The following is a 25,368-nucleotide window of genomic DNA, read 5'->3' on the forward strand; positions in this document are numbered from 1 at the left end:
TGTGTGTGTGTGTGTGTGTGTGTGTGTGTGTGTGTTGGGGGGGGGCAGGGGGAAGCAGGGTAGAATAATGAGAGATTGGGGAGAGGGGGCCAGCTCTGCAGTGGGGGCCTGCAGAGTGGAGGGAGATGGCAAGAAGGGTCTAGGGCTGAGCTGCGCCCCCATGTGGGAGATTTGGCAATTAATAGTTTTTTCTGACACATGTATTTGAAATAGTTTGGGGAAGTTTTATAGTTGCACAGAGATGTAAGACATCATCATAATAATCCAAGTCTTAATCAAAGGGCTGGTAGAGAAGAAGTGGGTAAGGTTAGGGGAAAATGACTTCCTAAACCAACCATTGTAATCAGCCAAAGCCCTCCCACCCAAATGTTGGCCCCATGTGGTCTAGTAGAAAGGAACTGCATTTGGAGTCAGAACAAATGAGTGAATGAAAGAGCATTTATTTTTTTTGTTTTTGTTTTTGTTTTTTGGTGAGGCAGTTGGGGTTAAGTGACTTGCCCAAGGTCACACATCTAGTACATGTCAAGTGTTTGGTCTGAGGCCGGATTTGAACTCAGGTCCTCCTGACTTCAGGGCCGGTGCTCTATCCACTGCACCACCTAGCTGCCCCATGAAAGAGCATTTATTAAGCACCTGCTGTACGCCAGGCACTCTTGTTAGGCGCAGAGGGTACAAAGACAAAAAGGAGACAGTCTGTGCCCCCCAAAGAGCCCTTGTAAGTAGGCCTGGGGTTTCCTGGTAGTTGAGCGAATGGGAGGTGAAACATTGTCTGGGGTTGGCTAGACTAGAGTAGTCCAGGTGAGTTTGTATGCACTCACCAATCAGGACAGTTCACCCCAGAGCAGAATTCCAAAACTGAGAGGACCAACTCCTCCAGGGAGCAAGGAAACAGAGCACCTGAGTTCAAATCCTGGGGACCTCCGGCCAGTCATTTGATCACTGGGCCTCAGTTTTATCATCTGTAAAATGAGAGGTTTACTAAATGACCTCTGAGGCCCTTTCAAATTAGAAATATGCTATCCCATGATTCTCCTGAAGGTAGAGAAAACAGGAAATAACCTTGGGTCTAGGTCTGAAATGAATGTAGGAGCACTGTTCCTCCATCCAAACCCATCCTCAGGAAACATGGCCACCTCCCCTGGCAGGGGGGGACTCTTTATGAATGTCACACCATGGAGTGGAGGTCACTTTCCAAAACTCTGCAGATTGCTAACAGTGCTAGCAAGAGGACAAAGGTGAATAAAGTTGAGCTGCATCAGGAGGGATTAGGGTCTGGCATCAGAAATGATTTTTCAGGGGCTGTTCCCCAATATGTGGAATGAAAGAAAGGGAGAATGCATTTATTAAGCACCTACTATACCCCTGACTCTGTGCTAAGTGCTTTACAAATATTGTCTCACTTGATAATGGACAATAGCAATCCTAGTCAGTCTGGACTTTGTGAGGGATCTTTGTAACTAGAGGTAAAGAGCCAGATGGGGTTCTTTTCAGAACCTTTTCCCCTACTCCCTCAAATCATATCTTCTTCCAATAATTGAGAACAGAGCCCCAGTCTGGACCTCCCCTTGTGTCCTGAGGGAAGGTGGTCTCAGAGAATGGGGTCTAGGGGAACATCCTGCTATGCTTATTTGAATCAGGACCCTTAGACTTTCCTCTCCTCTCACTCATCATCTAGACATGTTAATTTTCTCTAGAGATATGAAGGAATACCACTCCCCCCCCAACACTCTAATCTATTTTTCCCCACTCCCTAAATCCTGACTCCAAAGGAAGGAGGTTCTTTCCAGGGAGTAGGGGAATCTGGAGACTTTCTGGGGAAATTGCTTTTCTTCTGAGCTCAGAAGCTGGTAGGGAGATGTGGGGAGGGTGAGAATTGGGGGGGGGGAATGGAGACTGCACTGAAGCAGAAAAGTGTATTTTGTTGATTTGAAACTTGAGTGAAATGGGTAATGAAGACAGATCGATGGCGGCCCTTTTCCTGCTCCGCTGCTTGCCTCCCCAGTTCTTTGGGCCTCCCTCCCGTTCTCCCTACTCCCAAGGGTTCCCTGAACATCTCTCCAGCCAAATTCAATTGAGTTCCCAAATTTGGTGTTAAATTTCTGACTGTGGCCTAGGGAGGGGTGGTCAACATCTTTTGCCAGGGCTTGGAGGGAATGAGAGGCTTGGTGCTCAATCATTAAAGAGGTGGGGGTTTGGTACCCTTGGGAGGACCCACTATTTCCCAGCCTCAAATTTCCTGCAAGGATGTCTTGGATATTTTTCCTTCCAGCATTTCAGAAGTTTCACCCACTATCTCACTTCAGTCCTTCCCCCTTCAAGTTCAGGCCTGGTCCTCTGTTCCTCAAAGTAGAGAGAGTATAGTCATTCCTGATACCTTGTATTTGGACACTCCCAATCATTTTCTGTCAGAGTTCAAGCTAGGATTTTTCTCTCTCTCTCCATCCTTTTCCAGGGTCAAAGGAATCCTTATATAGCTTTTAAGGTTTGTAAAACACTATTAACATGCATTATCTCATTTGATCCTCACAACAACCGTGTGAGATAGGTGTTATTATTATCATTCCTATTTTATAGAGGAGGAAACTGAGGCAGACAGACATGACTTGCCCATGGTCACACAGCTAATATGTGGCTGTGATAGTATTTTAACCCAGGTTTTAAAAAATGTCTTATTGATGGGTTTTTCCTATCACTGTCATTTCCCAAAGATTCTACCCCCCACACACACCCACACCCACACATATACTCCCTTAGAAATCACTTAATTTAATCTGTCTTCTTGATTTCAACTTGCAGCAAGACATCTACTATCCACTACATGATGTTCAGTTGAGGGTTTGGCTCCAGTGCATCAGTCTCATTCATCTGGGGGACCCCAGCCTGATATGAACCTGTCCTGTCACTATTCCATGATCCCTCTCCACTCAGTCTTTACCAGCCAAGATGCTCTCAGTGTAAATGATCTTTGGCTGGGAGAGAGAACTAGTTGGAGGGAGGGAGGGGCGGCAGGACCGTTGGGGGAGATTCTTTGGCTCTTAGCTCCGGGGCAGGGAGGAGAGGGTTTAGGGGCGGGTGGCCTGTGACTCTTAGCCTTAGTAAGCACTTTACTGGGCTGGCTCCTGGCCAGATGGTGACTCATTAACTTTGCTGAGCTCACTATCTGGCAGATGCCCATCCTGACACATCCCTAACCCAGGCCTCTGAAGCCGCGGGGAGGAGATTGGGGGAAGCTGGAGTCCAATTCTCATGAGACAGAGGAAGTGAGGCCCCTTGAGAAAGGGGTTAAAGTCAGGGATGTAGGCAGCTATTCCTTGACTTGGCCAAAGGCATCATGATGTCAGCTGTGCCATTTTAGTGAGCAGCACTCATTCCATGTAACTTCTTGGACCAAGACAGAGTGGGTTGGGCGCAGGCCCAGAGATTCAGTTGTCTTGATAAACTGAATCACAGATTCACAGATGCAGGGGACTTTAAAGAGTCATCTTGTCCACTCCTTTACCTCCAGACCAGACAGCCACAGGGGGAGAGGGTTAGTCTCCCCCGGAAAACAGATCCCCATAGCGTCTCTCACTTATTCTTCCTAGTGACTCATACTTTTCATAGCCAGAAAGTTCTTCCTTGTGTCTGACCTCAGATTCTCCTGTTGTGGGCCAAATCTGTGTGTTCCACTCCCACCCCCATCTCCCCAGAAGGAAGCATGGTGTAAATGGAAAGAACCCTAGAATTAGAGTCATAAAACCTAGATTCAAAATCCCAACTGCTACTTACTAGCTCTGTGACTTTGGGCAAGATAGTTCTCTCTGAGCATCAATCTTCATGGGAGTGTGGTTCAGTGAATTGAGCAAGTGATTAGGAATCAGAGGACCTGGGTTCAGATTTTACCTCTGTCACCTAAACTCTCTGGTCCTCAGTTTCCTCATCTGAAAAATGAAGGGATTGGACTGGATGGCTTTGGAGTTCCCTTTGAGCTGTAACTTTAGGACTCTAACTCTAAATTGGACCCCTGGAAATGGAGAGCAACCTCTAGTGCTTAATAAATGCTTGTTGACTGACTAATTGCCTGCTGAGGGCTAGGTAACCAACCTCTTTAGTTCTGAGTGTTCCCAGTCAAGCAGTGACCCATAGGGGTCAATAGTAGGCTATAGTGAAGGCTAAAAGTGAAAGAGACATGTAGAAAAAAAGAAGGGAGAATGAGTGTCTATGATGGACTTAGAGGAAAGGGATGACAGTGTCAGAGAAGAAAAAAATTCAGATAAAGGAAGTGAATGAAAAACTGTCGCAGCCTACTGAGAGAGGTTATACACAGGCTTACAGAGTTAGGAGGGACCTCAGGTGGCCATTTAGTCTAGCTTTCTCATTTTCCAGATACAGAATCTGGGACTCTGAAAGGTAAGATGGCTTGTCCAAGGTTGCCCATGTAGTTAGTGGCATAGCCAGGATTCAAACTCAAGTCCTCTGACTCCAAATCCAGCACTCCTCCAGCTATACTGTGCTATCAGTTTCCTAGCTGTAAGTTGGTTCCTCTCTCTCCCACCTCCATTCCTGACAAAGGTTGCCTCTCATTTCTCTAGATTTTTCAGAGATTGAAAAGAGTATTATTAAGTACCTACTGTGTGTAAGACATTGACAGCTTATGGGGTTTCATTTCTTCAAGTATTCCAGGGTCATAGAAGGCAAAGCTTGGGAGGTTAGGGATGCTAAAGAATTCTGAACTTGCTTCCTTCCTTCCTTTCTTCCTTCCTTCCTTTCTTCCTTCCTTCCTTCCTTCCTTCCTTCCTTCCTTCCTTCCTTCCTTCCTTCCTCCCTCTCTTCTTTCTTCCCTCCCTCCTTCCCTCTTCCCTTCCTTCCTACTGATTGCTTCCAGAAATTTTAATTAATATCTTTTGTTTTTAATTATCTTCATCTCCTAATAAAAGATAAAGGGGAAAAAAGCCATTCGGCAAAATGAACAATGCGTTAATCAAATCTGACAGTGTATTCAGTGATCCACATCCATAGCGCCCCACCTCTGCAAAGAAGAGAGGGAGATATATTCTTATATCTTTTCTACAGACCAAGCTTGGTCATTGTAATTATAAAGCATTCAGTTTCCATTTTTGTTGTTCTTTCCATTTACATTGTTGTTGTCATTGTGCATGTTATTTTCCTGCTTCTGCTTATTTTACTTTGTATCCGTTTATTGGTTTCCTATGCCTTCTTATATTCTTCTTAGTCATTGTAATATTCGTAATCATAGTCTTGTATCACAATTTGTTTAGCTATTCCCTCATCATTCAGCATCTAATTTGTTTCCAGTTCTTTGCTACTATAAAAAATATCTCTAGAAGTGTTTTTGTATATGTTGGACTTTACTTTCTATCTTTGACCCTCTTGGGGCATATGCCCAGGGTATGAGTCAAAGGGTATGGACAGTCCATACCCTTAGTGTTTTTTTTAACCACAATTTCAAATATCTTTCCAGAACTTAAACCAGTTCTACTTTCATCAATAGTATATTAACATGCCTGTCTTCAAGGGTCAAAGATTATAAAATATGGGAAGAGTTGATGTTGTAGGGGTCCACTGCCCTACAACAACTCTTTCCATATTTTATAATCTTTGACTCTTGAAAGTCTTTTTACAATCCCAGACTGGTGAATTTAGAGCTGGAAGAGATCACGGTGATCATTTTGGTGCAACCTCTTCATTTTCCAACTGAGGCTCAGAGAGGGGAAGAGATTTGTCTAAGGTCACACAGGAAGTTAGCGATGTTACTGGGGTTTTGAACTTAAGTCTATTGACTGCAACCCAGGATTTCTTTTTCAGTCCTCTTTCCTGATTTATTAATTATAGTACTCAGAAAACAATGGAAACTTTCTTTGCTGATTGAAAATCTTTTAGGTCAGGTCCCAACACTCTGAGCAGAAATAAATATTCTCTCTCTCTCTCTCTCTCTCTCTCTCTCTCTCTCTTTCCCTCCCTCCCTCTCTCTCCCCTTCTCCTTCTCCCTTTTCCTCTCCTTCCCTCTCCCTCTCTCTCCCTCCCTCTTTCCCTCTGTCTCTGTCTCTATCTCTTTCCTTCCCCCTCCCTCTTTCTCTCTCTTTCCCTCTCTTCTTCCCTCCCTTCCTCCCTCTCTTCCTCCCAACATTGGTAACCAAGAACAAAAACAAATATTCAGATAAACAAAGAAAATGATCCATACATAAAACCCAAAACTCAAAATTATTTACAATTTGTTCAAATCAATGTGTGTATTAACTTGAGCAAAATCAGAACAAAAATGTCCTGTTTGCTTCCCAGTCTCCTGATCCTTTATTCTTTTGTGTGGATTTGTGGTTTTGTTTTCCCAATTTTGTTGCTGATCAGGAATTCTCATCTGGAGGGGAGGGGGTAGAGGGAGGGAAGGCTTTAGAAGAGAGATGTATAAGGAGCCAAGGACATAGCCTGGAAGTTGTTTGGCTTGCTTTGTTTGTTTGTTTATTTTTAAACAAATCCCTGAAAGTCTCTCCACCCCCCCCCCACCCCACCCCCTTTTTTCCATTTGCCTCTTTCTCCAAAAAGTGGAGTTCAGGGAAGAAAAACAATCCTTATTAATGAGGATTTTGTAGTTGCTTTCCCTTTAATACAGGTTTTATTGTAGTTGGGGAGATGAGAATATATGCATAAAAACAGTGAAGACAGCCAAATACTGCAGGAATTTAGAGAAGGGTAAGACTGGCCAGGCTGGGGCTGTCTGTCACAGAGGAGGAAGAATTGCATCTGGGCTTCAAAGGCAGTCGGGGTAGAATTCAAATTGGTTGATAAGAGAGAGTAGCATAGACGTACAGGCAAGGAAAAGCTAGCATACCATGGAGTAGAAAGAACACTGATTTTTGAATTAGAAAACCTAGGTTCAAATCCCAGCTCTGCTGTTTCCTAATTATGATACTTTGGGTAAAGCATCATGCCTCTCTGGGCCTCAGTTTCCTCTGTTTCAAATAAAGGTTAGATGACCTCTAACCTTCCTTGGAGCCCTAGGAGCTATGAATCTGTGCCTTGGTCTTGCTGACCTGAGGGTCAGGGTCTCCAAACTTTCCACAATCTCCTCCAGGACTCAGATATGGAACCTGAAAGCTAAATGAGAGTGCTAAGTCTGGCTCTCTAATACTGCCCCTGGGGGAAATGGCAGAGTAGTGAGTTGCTCTGTATTCCTACGTAGCAGGCCCATCTATCCACCCAGTTTCTTGCTTCTTTTCTTGCATCCTAGGTACTTTCAAACTCAGCTGTTTTGGGGGGGTCCAGGAGTCCACAAAGTATGAGTACTTGTCTGTGTTTGCAAATCCATATGCCAATATGGATTTGGAATCAGAGGACCTGCGTTAGAATTTCAGCTTTTGTTATTTACTACCCATGTGATGTTGGACAAGTCTCTTCTCTGGGACTCAGTTTCCTCCCTTGCAAAGGGGGGACAATAATATTTTACTGGGCAACTAGGTAGTGCAGTAGAAAGATTGCTAGGCCTGGAGTCAGGAAGTCTCCTCTTCTTGAGTTCAAATCTGGCCTCACACACTAACTAGCTATGTGACCCTGGGCAAGTCACTTAACCCTGTTTGCCTCAGTTTCTTCATCTGTAAAATGAGCTGGAGGAGGAAATGGCAAACCACTCTGCCAAGAAAACCCCAAATGGGGTCATGAAGAGTTGAACATGACTGAACAACAAATACTTTTACTGCCTTCCTTACAGGGTTGTTGAGATAAAAGTGATTTGTAAACTGTAAAATGTAACATAAATGAGAGTGGTTGTTCTTCTTAAGCAGGCTGGGGTCATACGTTTAAACCCCACTGTGCTTCTGTAAGTTCCATAGTCACTGATTTTATCACCAACTCTGACTAGGGCTATAATATATAATAATAATAATATATATTATTAATAATAAAATATAACATGTTTTACCTTTTAAAGTGCTTCCGTCCTAGCAACCCTGTGAGGTAGAATTTACAAATATTACTATATTCTTATCATAATATTTTTCCAGCTGAGGAAACTGAGGCTCAGAGAGGTTTAGGTTTAGAAATTTGCCCAGAATCATATCGTTACTCAATGCCAGAGCTGGGATTTGAACCCAGGTATCTCTGCTGCATCTGAGGGAGTAAGGCTTTGTGAGAGTGAGGATGGCTCCATTCAGCCCATCTCTGCCAGGAAAAAACCAAAGTAGCCTCTAGGTCCTGTTGGCCGTGCTCTAGTCATTCTCTTCATACATCAAGAACTCCTGGTCACCCATGGGCACCTAAGCATTGGCATCCATCAGCATCTTCTTCAACAAGCTCAATATGAGTCAACAGCATGACACAACAGCCCAAAAAGCTATTGCTGACCTCAGCTGCACTAAGAGAGGCACAGCGTCTAGTATTAGGGAGGTGATAGTCCCTTTGGTCAGACAACTTTTGGAGTATTGGGTTCTCTGTGCCACATTTTAGCAAGAACATTGCAAAGGTGGGGGAGGAGGGTGACTGGAATGTCAGGGGGATTGGAAACAAGGCCCAGATGATTCTCAGTTGAAGGAATAGGTGATGTTTAACATGGAGAAGAGAAGACAGTTAGAGGTGAGAAGGAAGGGGCCACGATTATTGTCTTCAAGTATTAGGAGAGAGGGATTGGACTTCTTCTACTTGGTTCCAGGGATCAATGGGTAGACTAGAGAGAGGAAGATTCCAGCTTGATGTAAGGAAAGATTTCCTTCCTAAGTTGGCCCCTTCCTACCTTTCCAGGCTTTTCACATCTTACTTACTCTCCTCCACAAACTCAACAATCCAGTGAGTAGGCTGTTCCTTGCACACATTACTCCATTTCCCATCCCCAGGCCTTTGCAATGGCTATTTCCCATACCTGGAATGCCCACTTTCCACAAAAGGCCTTTCCTGCTCCCCCTCCCTCTTCCTGGTCCCTTCCCTCTGAGATTACCTCCCATTTTCTCCACATAGCCCTTGGTTGTGTAGAATTGTTTGCACATTGTCTCCCTCATTAGAATGATACCTCCTTGAGTCCAGGAACTGTTTTGCTTCTGACTCCAGGAGTAGCTCTCCATCCTCTGTGCCACCTAGCTGCCCTCTAGGAGCTTACAATCTAATAGAGAAGAAACATAAAACAAATATATACAAAGCAAGCCATATACAGGATAATTAGGAAATAATGAACAGAGGGAAGGCACAGGAGTTAAGAGGGGTTCAAGAAGGCTTCCTGTAGAAGGTGAAATTTTATTTGGGACTTAAAGGAAGCCAGGGAGGTCAGTAATCAAAACAGAGGAGGGACAATGTTTAAGGCATGGAGGACAACCAGAGAGAAAGCTGATAGCTAAGAGATGGAGTGTCTTGTTTGTGGAACAACCAGAAGACCAGTGTTACTGGATAGAAGAGTGTGTGTTGGGGAGTAAGGTACCATTGGAATATAAGCTTCTAGAGGGTAAGGATTGTCTTTTGCCTTTCTTTATATTGCCAAGGTTTAGCACTATGCCTGACACATACATGGTAGTCTTGTAGACTAAATAAATAAATAAATAAGTAATAAATGCTTGTAGACCAACCGACCACTTTTCAGGAACGTTGTAGAGAGGATTCTTGTTCAGGTATAAGTTGGCCAAGTTGGATTCTGAGGCTCTTCCATTTCTGGGGTTCTGTGTTTTGGGGTATGGCATGCCTACTCCTGGGAATAGGAATGAGAAAGGCCTGGAGAGGCCTGGAGAATGCTGAGTGGAGACAATGTTTGACTTTGTCTTCTCCTCTGGCCCCAGGTGCCGGTGTCTGTGGCCATGATGTCACCTCAGATGATCACCCCCCAGCAGATGCAGCAGATCCTGTCACCTCCTCAGCTCCAGGCCTTGCTGCAGCAGCAACAGGCCATCATGCTTCAACAGGTGAGACCCCACCTATCCCCAACCTCTTTGTCCCCTCTTCTCATCTCTCACTACCAGTGTCCTCGACACTACACAAGTTCAGGCCTGTTACTGAGTGGGTAGAGTAAGGCGTGGGACCAAGAGGCCCACCTTCTTCACCTTCTTCCTGGTGGTCTCCTCTTTCCCCCCTCAGGCCTGGTTTTCTGCCTCTGGTCCTTGTTTACTACCAATGCTGAGGGGAGCCCCCAGCTCCAGTGGAGAGGTGGGGCCTGGGAGGGTAACAGAAACCTGTTTGACAGTCAGGGAAACCGCACAGGCTAGACAGGCCTGCATTCTTCTAGAACGGCTGGGTACAGGTCAAAGATCATTTTTTTCTTTTTCTTTGTTGAGGGTTATATTCACACTCTACTCCCTAGTCCCCTGGGGGTTCCTGAGGTACCGGTCCTACCCCCATTTTCAGAGCTCTGGGCCTGAGAAGAAAAAAAGATCAGATGTTCTGACCTGTACAGGAGATCTCTCTTCCACTCCTGCAGGGAGGGGAGGGCTGGGACAAAGGATTTAAGAACCCTAGCCTCAGCCGTATCTGGGAGGCTTCATCTCTCCTCTAGGAGGCGAAGAGGCTGAGGGAAGGACTGTGCCCTCCCTTTATGAAGAATCCCTTTGCCTGGTGACTTACACTAGACACCAAGTCCGTCCTCTCACCAACCTCTTCTCTTCTTGCCCTGCCACATTCCCCAAAAATAGTTCTCAGCAGGCAGGGGTCATAGGATCAGAGCCGAGATCCAGACACTGATCAAAGGGCCCTCCCAAGCCATTTTAGTCTAACCCCTTCATTTGACAGATGAGGAATCTGGGGCCCAGCTGACTTGCCATAGGTCACTCAGGTAGTAAGGATCAGAGAAAAGTTTTGATTCCAGGTCCTCTGAATCCTGGGTCCGTGCTTTTTCCCTGGGAAAGGGTCTGCCAGGTTGGACTCCTGGATCCATTTTACCAAGCAAGTTGGATGCAGTTTCCACCCTCGCTTTAAGGCAATGAGTAGTCCACAGTTGGGAGGTGGGGTAGAAGAAGAAAGAAAGCAACCCAGACTTGGGTTTGTTTGCTTGTTTGTTTGTTTTTTCCTTCTATGACCTATTCCCACCCTTCCCTTATGCCCCAGTTACAGGAATATTACAAGAAACAACAAGAACAGCTTCATTTACAGCTCCTCACCCAGCAGCAAGCTGGGAAACAGCAACCCAAAGAGGTAAGAGGCTTGGGTGAGGGGCAGGCAGCCTGGGCCCTGTACCCTTTCTTTCCCTCCACTCCCCCCCACTCACTTTACCTCTAGCCCTTCCTAGGAAGTAGAGAAGCCTGTGGCAATGGTGTAGTTGAAGAAGAAGCAAGCATTTATTAAGCTCCAGTGTGGCAGGCACAATTTTTATCTCATTTTATCCTCATAACAACTTTGGGAAGTAGCGCTGTTATTATCTCTATTTTATAATGGAGGCTACTAAGGCGGAGGTTAAGTGACTTGTCCAGGATCACAGAGAAAAAAAATAATAATGATAAATAGGTAAATATATATATCGCCTACTGTGTGCCAGGCACTGTGCTAAGTGCTTTACAATTATTATCTCATATAATCCTCACAACAGCCCTGGCGGGGAGGTGCTATTATTATTCCCGTTTTGCAGTTAAGGAAACAGAGGCAAACAGAGGTTAAGTGATTTGCCCAGGATCATATAGCTAAGAAGTGTCTGAGGCCAGATTTTAATAATAATCATAATAATAAATAATGATGATGAAGAAAGCTAACATTTTTATAGTGCCTACTATGTGCCAGGCACTATGCTAAGTGCTTTACAATTATTATCCCACCTGATCCTCACAACAGCCCTGGCAGATAAGTGCTGTTAGTATCCCCATTTTGCAGTTGAGTAAACTGAGGTAGATTAAGTGACTTGCCCAAGGTCTCATACCTAGTAAATATCTGAGGCTGTATTTGAACTCAGGTCTTCCTGACACCAGGTTCTTTCCACTGTGCCACCTAGGTGTCTAGTTGGTGACCAGTTTTTCCCCATGCTGCTCCATCCCTCTTTCTTTCTTCTTATTCTGTGTACCATCTTATCCCCAGGCCACTACCTGATTAGTTGTGTTCCCTTTTACCGTATGGGACAATTGTGTGGGAATTTAGGTGTGAGTGTGTAGCTCGAGCCATGTTTGCATGCCTGTATATGTGTAACTTCCTGGAGGTGTATGTGTATGTGCATGTGCCTCACTTTGTACTTTCTTATGCCTTAAATCTCTCTGTTGTTTTTTTTAGATAGATTTTTATGTATATTTTTTTTAAATCACTCCTGTTTCTCATTGTATGCCTCCCAAGAGCCATTCCTTAAAACAAATAATTTTTTTTTTAAAGATGAAAGAGAGAAAAGAAAAATTAGCAAGACAGTTCAACACATACAAAAAAACCTGGCATTGTAAGCAATAGTCCACACTCATGGACTACTCCTCTTTACCAGTTTCCCCACCCCCCCCCAACCTCTGCAAAAGATCGGGATGGAAGAGATTCTCAAATCTCGTGTTTGGGGCCAAACACTTTTATACTTTTGCAACATTCCTTCCATTCTCTTAAAGTCTCTCCTGTGGATCTCAATACTGTGGCTTTCTATTCATCAGCTTCCCAAATGCCAAGTTCCCTCCTTCCTTCTCTTTCAGTTTGCCTCATCTCTCTGCCTCTCAAAGTCTTCCAAACAGCCTGCCCATCCTATCCAAGCCACACTTTTCTTCCTGCCCCTCCTGACAGCTCCTGCTCTGTGTCCAAAAATAACCTCCTTCCTCCCATGTTGGGAAAAAAATGACAGTTCCAAGCAGCCTTCTCCATGGAGTCTTCCATGATTGGAACTAAACACCCTCCAACATACCAGGACAATTGGTGGCTTCTTTTGCTACTTCAACTCACTCTTACAATTGCTATACTATCTCTAGTGTTTCCTCTTGGTTAATCTTTTTTTTTTTTTTTTTTTTTAGGCAATTGGGGTTAAGCGACTTGCCTAGGGTCACACAGCTAGTAAATGTCAAGTGATGTTTGGTCTGAGGCCACATTTGAACTCAGGTCCTCCTGATTTCAGGGCCAGTACTCTATCCACTGCGCCACCTAGCTGCCCCCCTCTTGGTTAATTTTGTTAGCCATCGTGGTGTTATGGTTAGGACACTGCTCTTAGAGTCAGGAATGCCTGGATTCAAATCTTGACTAAGACATTTACTAGCTCTGTGACCCAGGACAAGTCACTTAACATCTCTATGTCTACGTTTTATCTACAGAATGAGGGAACTGCATTTGATGGCTTGTAAGGGTTCTCCCAGTTCTGAACAAATGATTTATTAAATGCTTACTATTTGTAAAAACACAGTGCTAAGTGCTAGGATACAAATGGAAAAGTAAGACAATCCCTGCTTTCAGGAAGCTTATGCTCTAATGAGGACATTATAAATCTGCAATCTTATGTTTTTTTTTTCCCCAATAAGTAGCAAGACATCATTGCAAGCTCCTAGGGCAGGCATGGCCCTGGAGGGCTCCATAAATACTTGCTGACTGACTGACTTGTCTCTGCCTGTGCATGTGGCTGAATGGCCCTGTCTGAATCTGTGTGTGCTGGGGGGTGGAAGGCAGAGTTGCGTGTGGGTGTGACCAGGTGTATGTACTGAGTAGGAGTAAGAAGGGAAGGGAAAAGTTGGTGGGACCGAAAGGATAAGCTTCACCTCTGACCCCAGCATGTTATCTGTCACAAGAGGTGATTGTGGTCAGTGGTTCCAGGCAGAGACATGCCTATGTATAAGTGATTGTGTGTTTAGGGTGTAGGGATGTGTGTGTGGTGGTATATTGAAATGATTGAACATGTTCTTGTGGGGTTTATCTTGCCTGCTTGTGACCTTCTGTCCTCCTTGGGGAGCCCCTACCTTCTGGAGAGAAGTTTTTCTGATTATACATAAGAGATAAAAGGGACATTGACATATAGCAGTGGATCTAGAGAAGGGTGACCAGGCCAGTGAGTGATCCGGAAACCACATTGTAATGGGAATAGCTTAAAGAATTGGATGTGTTTAGTCTGGAGGACTTAAGAAGAGGGGTGAGGAGTAGGACATGTTTGCCATCTTTAAGTATTTAAAGGCTTGTCATGTGAAAGAGAGAATAAACTTATTCTTCAAAGCTCTAAGAGATAAGATTAGTACCAAAGGCTGGAAGTCACAGGAAGAAAGATTTGGTCTCAATAGAAGAACTTTCTCAATAATTAGAGTTGTTTAAATATGGAATGTGCTGCCTTAAGAAGTAGTAAGCTTCTAGTCTGGATCACTATTCAAGCAGAGACTATAAGACCATATGTATCAGGGATGCTCTAGAAGAGACTGCTGAGTTGCATGAGATGTATTGTCAAGATGATCTTCTCATTCTAAGTTTGGTGATTCAGTAAGAGGAAAAAAATTAGTGGAAAGGGGCAGCTAGGTGGTGCAGTGGATAGAGCACCGGCCCTGAAGTCAGGAGGACCTGAGTTCAAATCCGGCCTCAGACCAAACACTTGACACGTACTAGCTGTGTGACCTTGGGCAAGTCACTTAACCCTGATTGCCTCACTAAAAAAAAAAAGTAGTGGAAAGAGGAATGGATTTTGAGAACACAGAGAACCTTACTACCTTCCTTGCTAACTTTGGCCTTAACATCTCTGGGCCTTTTTCCTTATCTGGGAAACACAGGGATTGGAATAGATGATGGCTAAAATCTATTCCTTCTCTTGATACTAAGTAAAGAAAGGGGGGGGAGAAAGGAGAAGAAAGATCAGAAAAAAAATTTTAAAAAACAGTAGTGGAAAGGAAGGAAGGGAGGACAGAAAAGGAGAGAATAGAGAGAAGATGGCAATAGAGAAGAAAATGAGAGAATGCCAGAGGGAGGGCCAGACCAGGAGAAGGGAGTAGAGCTGTCCCCCTTCTCAGCATTGCCCCATGTACCAGTGGCTTTTTCAAAAGCTGGGGCTATTAGAGGAAAGAGAAGAAGGTGGGGTGACACAAGTCAGCTGACTTGTGTTCCAGGCCAGAATGGCACCCAGAGGTCTCTGATGAACCAGGGGTAGTAGAGAGCAAGCTTTCCCTCCACCCACCGCTACTGCAATGAATAGAAAGGGGGATGGCCCCTGGGAAGGACTTCAGTCTTTGGGGAAGGAAAGTAGGGAGGAGACAAGACTCTTTAAAGGCTGGTTGGAGCAAGAGGGAGTGGGGCTGGGGGGTGGGGGAGGGCAGGCAGCACCCAGCTCCAATGAGGAAAGGCCTGATTAGACATTTCTTCCTTTCACTGTTACTTCCCTGGGACCAGGCACTTGGGAACAAGCAGCTGGCCTTCCAGCAGCAGCTCCTCCAGATGCAGCAGCTGCAACAGCAGCACCTGCTGAACCTGCAGAGACAGGGTCTGGTCAGTCTGCAGCCCAGCCAGGCAACAGGACCCCTCCAAACTCTCCCGCAAGGTGAGTAAGTCTTGTCGCTCCCACGTACTCCCTGTACTCTCCCAGGCCCAGACTGAGCCTCCAGAGCCCCTACTCTGAGTTCCTGGAACCATCCCACTGCTAGGGTCTAGACTGAGCCTCCCACGCTTCCGTGCCCTGGACCCCTGAGGCGACCCCACATTCCTAGGGCCCCACACGGAAGGTTCAGAATCCTTCCTCCAGGGTTCCTGGGAAGATAGTCACAGCCTTCAGTTCCAGAAGGTTAGGTGTCTCCTGTGCTGTCCAAGAAGGATTAAGGGTGGGGAGGGACCTCTATCTGGCCCTGTTCTCTGCAGCCGTGTGCCCATCCGACCTGCCCCAGCTGTGGAAGGGAGATGGGGTGGCTGCCCAGCCAGCAGAAGACAGCGTGAAGCAGGAGGGGTTGGACCTCACCACAGCAGCAGCCACCGCTACCTCGTTTGCTCCCCCTAAGGTCTCACCCCCCCTCTCCCACCACACCCTCCCCAATGGGCAACCCACTGTGCTCACACCTCGACGAGACAGGTACCTTTGGAGAGGGGACCTGAAAGGGAGCTGTTGGGGCGGGTGACTCCGGGATGCCCACTGTAAATAGTTCAGATCTGCCTCTTGAACTGTGGAGCTTTTAAACTGGGGGAGGAATTGAGTGGGGGATGGGGGTTGGTTGTGGGAGTCAGTACTCCTGGAGGGCTGAATAGCTGATCAAAGGAAAATGGTGGGGGGGGGGGGGAGCTGGGACCAAACTGGGCCAAAGGGTGTCATGGTCAGCAACAGGGACCCCTGCCTATTGTACAAGGTCCATTACCTCCTACCTTCCTTCCTTCCCTTCCCAGCTCCTCACATGAGGATACCCCTGGCTCCCATCCCCTCTATGGTCATGGGGAGTGCAAGTGGCCAGGCTGTGAGACCCTTTGTGAAGACCTGGGGCAGTTTGTCAAGTAGGTACCCAACCACCCCCACCTCCTCCCTTCTAGCCCCTCCCCCTCACCTCCTTGACTGTACCCCTTACCTCCACTTCCCTGCCCTCTTTGGTCACTGAGCACTACAGTTAGCCTCAGTTCCCCTCCCTCCCATAATTGCCACTGTCTTCCCTTCTTTGAATCTCAAGTCCTAGATAGCGCCCCAGCCACTGAATCCTTGAACCTGAATCTGTGTTTTGGGGGTGAGGGAGTGCTGAGATGTGTGGGTGTGGGTGTGAGTGCATACTCTCAGTCACACACACAGCTGTCTTACCTGGGCCCCGCCTCCAGCCATTCCTAGCCCCTCTAGCCAGCTCCTGTGGGAACTGGAACAACTCCTCCCCATCCTAGGGAGATACAGAGTACGTGGAGGGGTGAGTAGGGAACAGTGTCCAGTTCCTATATCCTCCCAGTCTGCCCAGTCCAGGGGCAGGAGGAAACTGACAGCGGAGTGATGGGGCCTGGAGGGGGCAGGTGGACAGGTGGGGGGGTGGACAGGCGGTTGGCGCTGCCACAGCGGTGCCAGGCTCTGTCACTGACTGATTAACTCTGCTGTCTCCCAGCCCCTTGCAGCATCAGGGTCAAACAAATTGTTTTCACGCTTCGTCAGAGGTTTACTTAATTAGTTCATTTGCAATTAGATCTCTCTGTAGCTGGGATTTTAGCAAAGACATCAAAGGAAGCTGACTACGAGGATGCTGCTTCTATCTTCCCTTTCTTCTGGCTTGGCCACCTTCTCTGTCTCTTTGTCTCCATCGCTCTGTCTGCCCCTCTCTATCTCTCTGTCTTTGTGTGTGAGGGGATTGAAGATGTATCAGGGAAGGCAGATTGGGGAGAACAGTCAAGGGAGTTGAGGGGTAAATCCTAGGTGAAGCCTGAATCTAAACCTTCCCTTCTCTCCCCCCATGAAGACACCTCAATACAGAACATGCACTTGATGACAGAAGCACAGCCCAGTGCCGGGTCCAGATGCAGGTTGTCCAGCAGCTGGAGATACAGGTGTGGCCCTCTGTGTGTATGTGTAGGGTGCTCGTTGGATCCCACTCACCCTTCACCTTTCCATGGGGCCTTCTGGACTCAACCATGTATTCCTGTAGCCAAAGTGATCTCCTTACCTTGTCTAAATTCTCCTGGCCATCTTGAATGGGGGAGCTGAACTCTAGAGAGGGCACATTGTGGGCTTAGGGGGGTCTTGGTCTTGCCCTGGGAGGACCAGAAGCAGCATAGTTAGTGTATCCAATATAACTAGCAATCCTCTTGGCAGATGGGTTCTACTGGATTTGGGAGACAATATGTGCTCAGTTTCCCAGTGGGTTGTCTTAAGCAAAGGTTGTGGCAAAAAAAGGTTCTGGCAAAGTCAGATTGAGGAACATGAAGAAATCATAGAGGAGTTAGTGGCCTGAATGGCAGATACCCAAGAGACAGATCAGGGGACTCAATCAATCAATGAGAGAAATTAATCTGTCAACAAATATGTATGCAGTATCAGCTCCCTACTAGACTACACATTCCTTAAAGGTGGGGATACATTTTTGCATTCTTCACAGGGCCTGACTGAGGGCCCTCATATATGATATAGTGGACACTCAGTAAATATTTGGTGGGTAAATCAATCAACCAATAAGCGTTGATGAATAAATGCTAAATTCTAAATGGGTTGAATAGCATGAACAAAGGTGGGAACCCTGGAGTTTGATAGGACTGTGGGACTAAAGGATACCTGTGTGAGGTCAAGCCTTTGAAGAGACTTGTGTTTTTCATCTTTTCTCCCCTTGGTTCCTCCTTCCCTTTCCCCTTGAGGCAGAGGACTGGGGAAGGATGGTGTTGGATGCTAATGGAAGGGGAGAGGGCTAGACCCTGAAAAGGCTCTGAAACCCAGGCTTTTTCTCCCACCTTCTTTCTCTCCCTACAGCTAGCCAAGGAGAGTGAGCGACTTCAGGCGATGATGGCCCATTTGCACATGAGGCCTTCAGAACCCAAGCCCTTTAGCCAGCCGGTGAGATGATCCATGCCTCATATGTCCCCTGCTCCCAGTAGTCCCTATGACCCCTCATACTTTCCAGTGGGGTATGACCTTCCAAGAACCCTCTAGGACTTCCCAGACATTTTCCCCAACCATTCCTTTAGTCCCTCCCCCTGGACATTGTCCCTCTACCTTAGACCTTTGTGCTTCAGATCTGTTCCCCTCAGAATCCTTTCCTTCAGAAACCAAACCCCACTTACCCCTTTCCTCAGTGATTGAAATTCACCCTCCACTATTCTGACTGTGAGATCTACAAGAGTGGAGAAGACATTGGAATCCAAGGAGATGCTCTCTGCTCATACCTGCCGTCCTCCTTTTCTCTGCTCTCATCACCCTTTTCATTTTTCATAGCTGAACCTGGTGTCAGGCTCCTCACTCTCCAAGGTGACTGTCTCAGCAGCTGATTCATTCCCGGATGGCCTCGCCCACCCCCCCACCTCAGCTGCCGCCCCTGTTACTCCCTTACGCCCCCCTGGCCTCAGCTCTGCTACTCTGCACAGTGGGGGCCCTGCCCGCAGGAGGAGTAGTGACAAGTTCTGCACCCCCATCTCCTCTGGTGAGGGTGGGAAGGTGGGGGCAGGAGGACCACAGAAGGGGAGGCATTGTGGTTTAGGGGAGCGGGCTTCCTTGGGCCACAGGTCTGACCCTCCTTATATCCCTCATCTCTCTCCCCCAGAACTGGCCCAGAATCATGAGTTCTACAAGAATGCAGATGTCCGACCTCCCTTTACCTATGCGTCCCTCATCCGACAGGTGAGCTTCCCAAGAAAGAAGACGGAGGTGTTGGGGATAAGAGAACTCATGAAAAGCCCTCCCTTCTATTCTCATTTCTATCCCCCAATTCTGCCTTTAGTTGCCTATTTGCTTATGAAGCCCTTCCCTCTCCTTTCCCACTATCTAAATCCTACCCAGCCTCCCCCTACCCTGACCACCCTAGCCTCCCTTCTTTGAACATTGAGAGCATTTATTGTCTCTTCCATTCACTCCCTATTCCTTTAGGGTCAGGGGAAATGACTCATCCTTCTCCCATCTCTCTCACGCACGTGTGCACTCACACACATAGATGCTCCTACGGCTTATATTGTACATTGTAAATGTGCACACAGGCTTATATATGGCACATCCCCTCCCACACTCAGTTTTTGTTTTTGTTTTGTTTTTTTTTGTTTGTTTGTTTTTTTGGCTAGGCATTGGGGTTAAGTGACTTGCCTAGGGTCACTCAGCTAGTAAGTGTTTTGTGTCTGAGGCCGGATTTGAACTCAGGTCTTCCTGAATCCAGGGCCGGTGCTCTATCCACTGTGCCACCTAGCTGCCCCTCCACACTCAGTTTTTCACAGATATACCTTCTCTCATCATTTTACCAGCTCATTCTTTATGTCTCACACACATACATGTTCATTTTCTCTTATTGCACATAGATATAACTCACACATATTTCCTTAGGCATGTATATATGTACCATTCCTGCTTATGCTGCATACTTTGTCTCTCTTACACAGGCATACACAATTACTCCCTCCTCTCATACCCATGCTTACACACATACACATATACATGCTCACACATAGAATGTTTGGTCAAGGATCATATATACATATCTATGTATGGAGGGAGAGGGAGAGGACGAGGGAAAGGGAGAAAGAGAGAGAGAGACAGACAGACAGACAGACAGACCTATAAGGGACCTAAGCAGTTCAATTTGGTTCCTTTATTTTATAGATGAGGAAGCTGAGTTCCAGGGTGGGGAAAGTTATTTATCCAAGATAGTAAGCAAGGATTCAAGACAGAGCAAAGATTCAAACCCACTTCTTTGACTCTGAATCAAATACACTTTCTTTTTTAAAAAATGCTTTAAATTTTTATTTACTTTAAACTTGAAAAACAAGTACAAACATTTCCATGTTCAAAGAAGAACTGAAAAGGAGGATTGCCTATGAAACCACGAGTCTCTATTATGTATAGGGTTTTTTTTAAACATAAAATAAATTCAACACTGTTTCAAAGCTGTCTTGCTTCTCTTTGGTTGTAAATTCAATGGCCTTCTTTTCATTCTTTTCTTTTTGGCATTACTTATTACTAAACTCCCTCTTCCCCTTAATCCCCCTCACCATTTTTTAAAGCCTTCCTTTGTAACAAGTAAGTATAGTCAAACAAAACAAATCCACACGTTGGCCACGTCCAAAAATGTATGTTTCATTCTTCACCTCTAGTCCAACATCTGCTATAAATATGTACATATGAGACCTTTTCATCTTTTTTGACTTCTGGTTATGTTGTTGGTTCAAAGAATATGCACAGTTTAGTGACCTTTTGGTATTGTTCCAAATTGCTTTCCAGAAATGCTGAACCAATCCATAGCTCCAGCAGCATCGCATTACTGTGTCTGTCCTCCCATATACAGTGCTCTTTCCACTCACTTCCATATTCTTTGTATTATGTACACATCTTTTTTTTATATTCTCTCTGTCTCTGTCACTGTCACCATCCCTGTCTTCTTCCGCTCCCTCCCTTCCTTGTTCCCTCATCCTTCCTCACTCTCTCTTTTCCCTTCTCTCTCTCCTTCCCTTCTTTCCTCTTCTCTCCCTTCCTCCTCTTGCTTTCTCCCCCTTTTCCTTCCTTCCATATAGGCACTCATGCATACAAAGTTAATGATTCCTGAGGTCATTGGCAGAACTGATTAGCCAGCCATAACACTTATCATATGACAGAGCCAGCTTGATTATACAGTGGACAGAGTGCTAGAAGTCAGGAAGGCCTGAGTTCAAATCCTGCCTCAGTTACTAGCTGTGTGATCCTGGGAAAGCTACTTAATTGCTGTCTGCCTCAGTTTCCTCATCTGTAAAATGGGGATAACAATAGTTCTTAACTCTTAGGGTTGTTGTGGGGATAAAATGAGATAATACTTATAAATCACTTTGCAAACCTTAACATGCTATATAAATGCTAGCTATTATCATTACTAAAGCATAAAGGTACATGCATACATACACAGTCACACCCTTCATGTCTCATACTCATATACTTAGGAACTTTTACAAGGGCTAGTGTGGGCTCAGAAGCAGCTAGGTGGTGCAGTGGATAGGACGCTGGTCCTGGAGTCAGGAAGACCTGAGTTCAGTTCTGGTTTCAGACACTAACTAGCTGTGTGACCTTGGGCAAGTCACTTCTCCCTGTTTGCTTCAATTTCTTTATCTGCAAAATGAACTAGAGAAGGAAATGGCAAACCACTCCAGTATCTTTGCCAAGAAAACCCCAAATGGAATCACAGAGAGTTGAACGTGACTGAAACGACTCAACAATAAAAATTGTGGGCCTAAGGGAGAGCTGGAATCCTAGGAAAGAGAATCCAGTGCTATTGATTTCTTATCCCTCGAGGAAGTAACCCCTTTGACCTCTGCTTCCCTTGAAGGCCATCCTGGAGACCCCTGACAGGCAGCTTACTCTGAATGAAATCTACAATTGGTTCACCAGGATGTTCGCCTATTTCCGGAGGAATACAGCCACCTGGAAGGTGAGACGCTTACCTTGCTTTGCCTCTCCTCCTCTTCCTAAGGGCCCTTGACTGATACTGCAGGCCATCTACTAGATTCACATCTAGGATAGGAGATTCCTGTAGGGAATATTAATGTTATAGCCCAAAGGTCAGGTTCCCTTCCTCTAGAAGCCCAGGCCTACCTTTGTGTGGTTGGCTTAGTTGGGAACATTTTTGGTTCAGGCATGTCCCCATATCATCATCATCGGGGACTCCTACAACTCAAATGTCTCCTCAGAGATCCTCTGGATTCTGATTCCCCTTTCCCAAATTCAATTCAACAAAGAGTTCCTAAACACTTATTATGTGCAATACCAGCCTGGCATAAAAGATAGGGAGGAGATCTCAGAGTCAGGAAGACCTCAGTTCAAACCCTGTTTCTTACATATGCTGTCAGTAAAACCCCGGGCAAATTACTGTGCCAGATATTCAGGATACAAAATCAAAAATGAAAGAGTCTGTCTCTAGGGAGCAGGTCTGTACTTTCCTCTTGCATTTTAGGGGAGGTGGGAGATAAAACATCTCCGCAAATAAGCATAAAATGAGGAAAATTCAATGGTGAAGGAAAAGACCAAGATCTAAGGGGGATTGGGTTCAAGGAGGATGTGCCCTCTAATGAGCCTTTTAGGAAGACAAGGATTCTGAAAGGTAGCAGTGAGAAGGGAGTGCACTCCAAGTATGAAGACTAGCTTGTGTGGATGCAGGGTGAGAGCTGAAGTGTAAAATTCCGGGAATGACTTACAATCCAATTTAAGTGGAACATAGAGTTTTTAAAAGAGAGAATTATGAAATAAGGCTGGTAGTGGGGCACTAGATTATGGAGGGCACTAAACTAGGTTGAGGAGTTTTTTATTTTATTCTATTGACAATAGTGAGCCACTAAAGTTTTGTTTTTTTTTAACAAAGGGAAACATGATGGGGTCTGACCCCTGGTGACCACACAGGCTCTAGAGGCAACCACAAGGGGCACAGGCCCCTTGATGAGCTTGTGGCTAGGTTCTAATGAGGTGTGTCCAAACCATTCAGAGGAACCCTAGAATTACTAAAACTGTAGTGTAGAGATGTTCCAAAGACCCTACCCCTCACTGGGGAAGAAAAGTGTACGGGAAAATTGGACATGGGGCCAAATATGGGTCTGTGGACATGGGCACAGATACGTATATAGACATGGACACACATACACCCTCCCCCTTTCTGCTGTCAGAAGCAGAAAGATAATTGTCTTAGTCCAATTAGTCATTTCAACACCTCCAGCCATAACAGTTTTCCTAGGGGGACAAGAGAGAGAAGGTGGGGGGGAGGGCTAGGGAAAATGGGACAGGGAGTTAGGGGCCGGATGCTGATAGCACCTTCTGTTTTCTCATTGCCAAGACTGTGGGGGTGGGAGGAGTGGAGAGAGAGAGAGAGAGAGAGACAGACAGACAGACAGACAGACAGAGACAGACACAGATGGATAGAGTGAGAGAGATAGAGAGAAAGACAGATGGACACAGAGAGACACACAGAAATAGATGGAGAAACAGAAACAGAAAGACATAGAAAGATGGAGAGAGAGATGGGGAGAGAGAGATGGAGAGACAGACTGAGATAGAGATGGAGAGTGATAGGGAGAGAGAGACAGAGAGACAGAGACATAGAGATGGAGAGACACAGAGAAGGATAAATGAGAAAAGAGGGACAGAGAAACAGAAAGATGGAGAGAAAGTGATGGGGAGACACAGACACACAGAGATGGAGAAAGATGAAGAGAGACAGAGAGGTGGATAATTGGGAAAAGAGGGGCAAAGAAACAGATACAAAGAGAGAGACAGAGAGAGAGAGAGAGAGCACACTCACAGGCAGGTGCAGGTGTCAGATGAGGAACTTGGTGCCTATACAGCAGGGTGGGCATTGTGGCTCGGTGGAGAGAGGGCTGGAGCATGACCATCAAGCTGGGGAAGAGAAGGGGCAGTGTCTATGCAGGGAGTTGCCAGGATCTTTGGCCTTTGAGGTCCCCTGCTGGCCAGTGTTGGAACTTCAGAGGTGCAAGATGTCTCTTCCCCAGGCTGGGTGGGAGGGAACATTTCCGTGAATTAGGATCACAGGGTCATAGATTTAGAGCAAGAAGAGATGGTCATCTACTCTAGTCCAACCCCCTATTTAACCAATGAGGAAACAGATTTAAAGAGGTTAAGTGACATGTCCAAGGTACAAGAATAATGAGTGGCAGAACAAGGATTTTAATTCAGACTCCAAATCCAGCACTCTTTGCACTACGATTATCCATAAAGTGTCCTAGTACTCAGACCTAGGGCATCTGACTTAAAATCTTGTCTCTTACCCTTAAGTCATACTGCTTCGTCAGTATAATACTGCCTTGGCTTATGGAAAACGTCAAAATAGGTAATGACAGGATTGGAAGGGAATTCGAAGGGTCATCTCGGTCATCCTCCTAGCTCTAGGCAAATATTACCTAAACCATTCTGGAAAGATGGGTGTTGACATTGTTACTGAAGAGCCTCAAGAATATTTCAGCCTTTCATTGAACTCATTGTCATAAGACTTTTCTGAACAGCAGGTCAACTCAGTGGATAGAGAACTGGACTCAGAGCCAGAAAGATCTGAGTTCAAATAGGACCTCAGTTCACTTACCATCTTTGGGCATGTCACTTAACCTTTGTCTGCCTCAGACTGTAAACTGGGGGTAATAATAACACCTACCTCCCAGGCTTGTTGTGAGGATCAAATGAGATCACATTTGTAAAGCACTTTGCAAACCTTCAGCCACTATAACATTTTAAGTCCCTCAATGGACAGAATGTGAATGTACTGAGTCCCTGGCTCAGGGCCATAGCAGGTACTATGCATGATGCCTCCTCCCAGGACTTCGAGGTGAGCAGAGTCACTCAGCTAAAATGTCACCCCCATTCCTTGGACTAGGGTCACAGAGTTAGAGGGATAAGACCCCAAAGAGGTAATGGCAAACCAAGCTGGGTCAGCTCTTCTGATTGGCTGTAAGTGATGTCATTGCTCTGACTTGCATCCTGCTCCTAGACTCTGGGGTTCCTTTCAGGCTGCCTGAGCCCTCTAGAGGTCATCTCTAGTCTTTAGCCACTAGATAGGACAGCACCTAAAGGAGTCACCTATCACTTAACAATTGTGTGGGTGGGGTATATATGTGTGTGAGGATCCCTCCTGTCCATGCTGCTTCCACACGCACTGCACATAACTGCCCAAACTAGAAATTGTACATTCACTCTCTCATTATTTTATTTATATCTACTTTAGTGCAGACTGTTTCCTTTCTGAAGATGGAGGATAATTAGAGAGCATATGATTTAAATCTAGAATGGACCTTAGAGTTCATCTAGCCCAACACCCTCTTTTTACAGCTATGAAAACTGAGGCTCAGAACAGAAGTTTACTTCCGCAAGATCATATAGGTAGTAAGTGGCTGAATCAGAATTCAAACTCAGGTCCTCCAAATCCAGGGCTCTTTTTACAGCTTCTCTTTATCATCGTCTTTTAGAAAGCTTTT

General features: G+C 45.7%; 1 protein-coding gene across 5 annotated transcripts in view; it reads left to right on the top strand.

The window, feature by feature from the left end:
• LOC114053424 (forkhead box protein P4) overlaps positions 1-25,368 on the top strand; it is a 99,165-nt gene that overhangs the window by 54,043 nt on the left and 19,754 nt on the right. For 3 of the 5 annotated variants that reach the window (XM_027876460.1, XM_027876463.1, XM_027876461.1), the window contains exons 4-13: positions 9,747-9,869; positions 11,005-11,091; positions 15,193-15,340; positions 15,655-15,862; positions 16,171-16,275; positions 17,208-17,295; positions 18,209-18,292; positions 18,671-18,875; positions 18,996-19,072; positions 21,729-21,830. In XM_027876460.1, the coding sequence (XP_027732261.1) occupies positions 9,747-9,869; positions 11,005-11,091; positions 15,193-15,340; positions 15,655-15,862; positions 16,171-16,275; positions 17,208-17,295; positions 18,209-18,292; positions 18,671-18,875; positions 18,996-19,072; positions 21,729-21,830 (1,227 nt within the window). The remainder of the gene's footprint in view (positions 1-9,746; positions 9,870-11,004; positions 11,092-15,192; positions 15,341-15,654; positions 15,863-16,170; positions 16,276-17,207; positions 17,296-18,208; positions 18,293-18,670; positions 18,876-18,995; positions 19,073-21,728; positions 21,831-25,368) is intronic. The other 2 variants (XM_027876462.1, XM_027876464.1) reach the window with 1 other exon arrangement.

The sequence above is a fragment of the Vombatus ursinus genome, unplaced genomic scaffold (genome assembly GCF_900497805.2).
Source record: "Vombatus ursinus unplaced genomic scaffold, bare-nosed wombat genome assembly UNPS02014811.1, whole genome shotgun sequence".
Lineage (NCBI taxonomy): Eukaryota > Metazoa > Chordata > Mammalia > Diprotodontia > Vombatidae > Vombatus > Vombatus ursinus.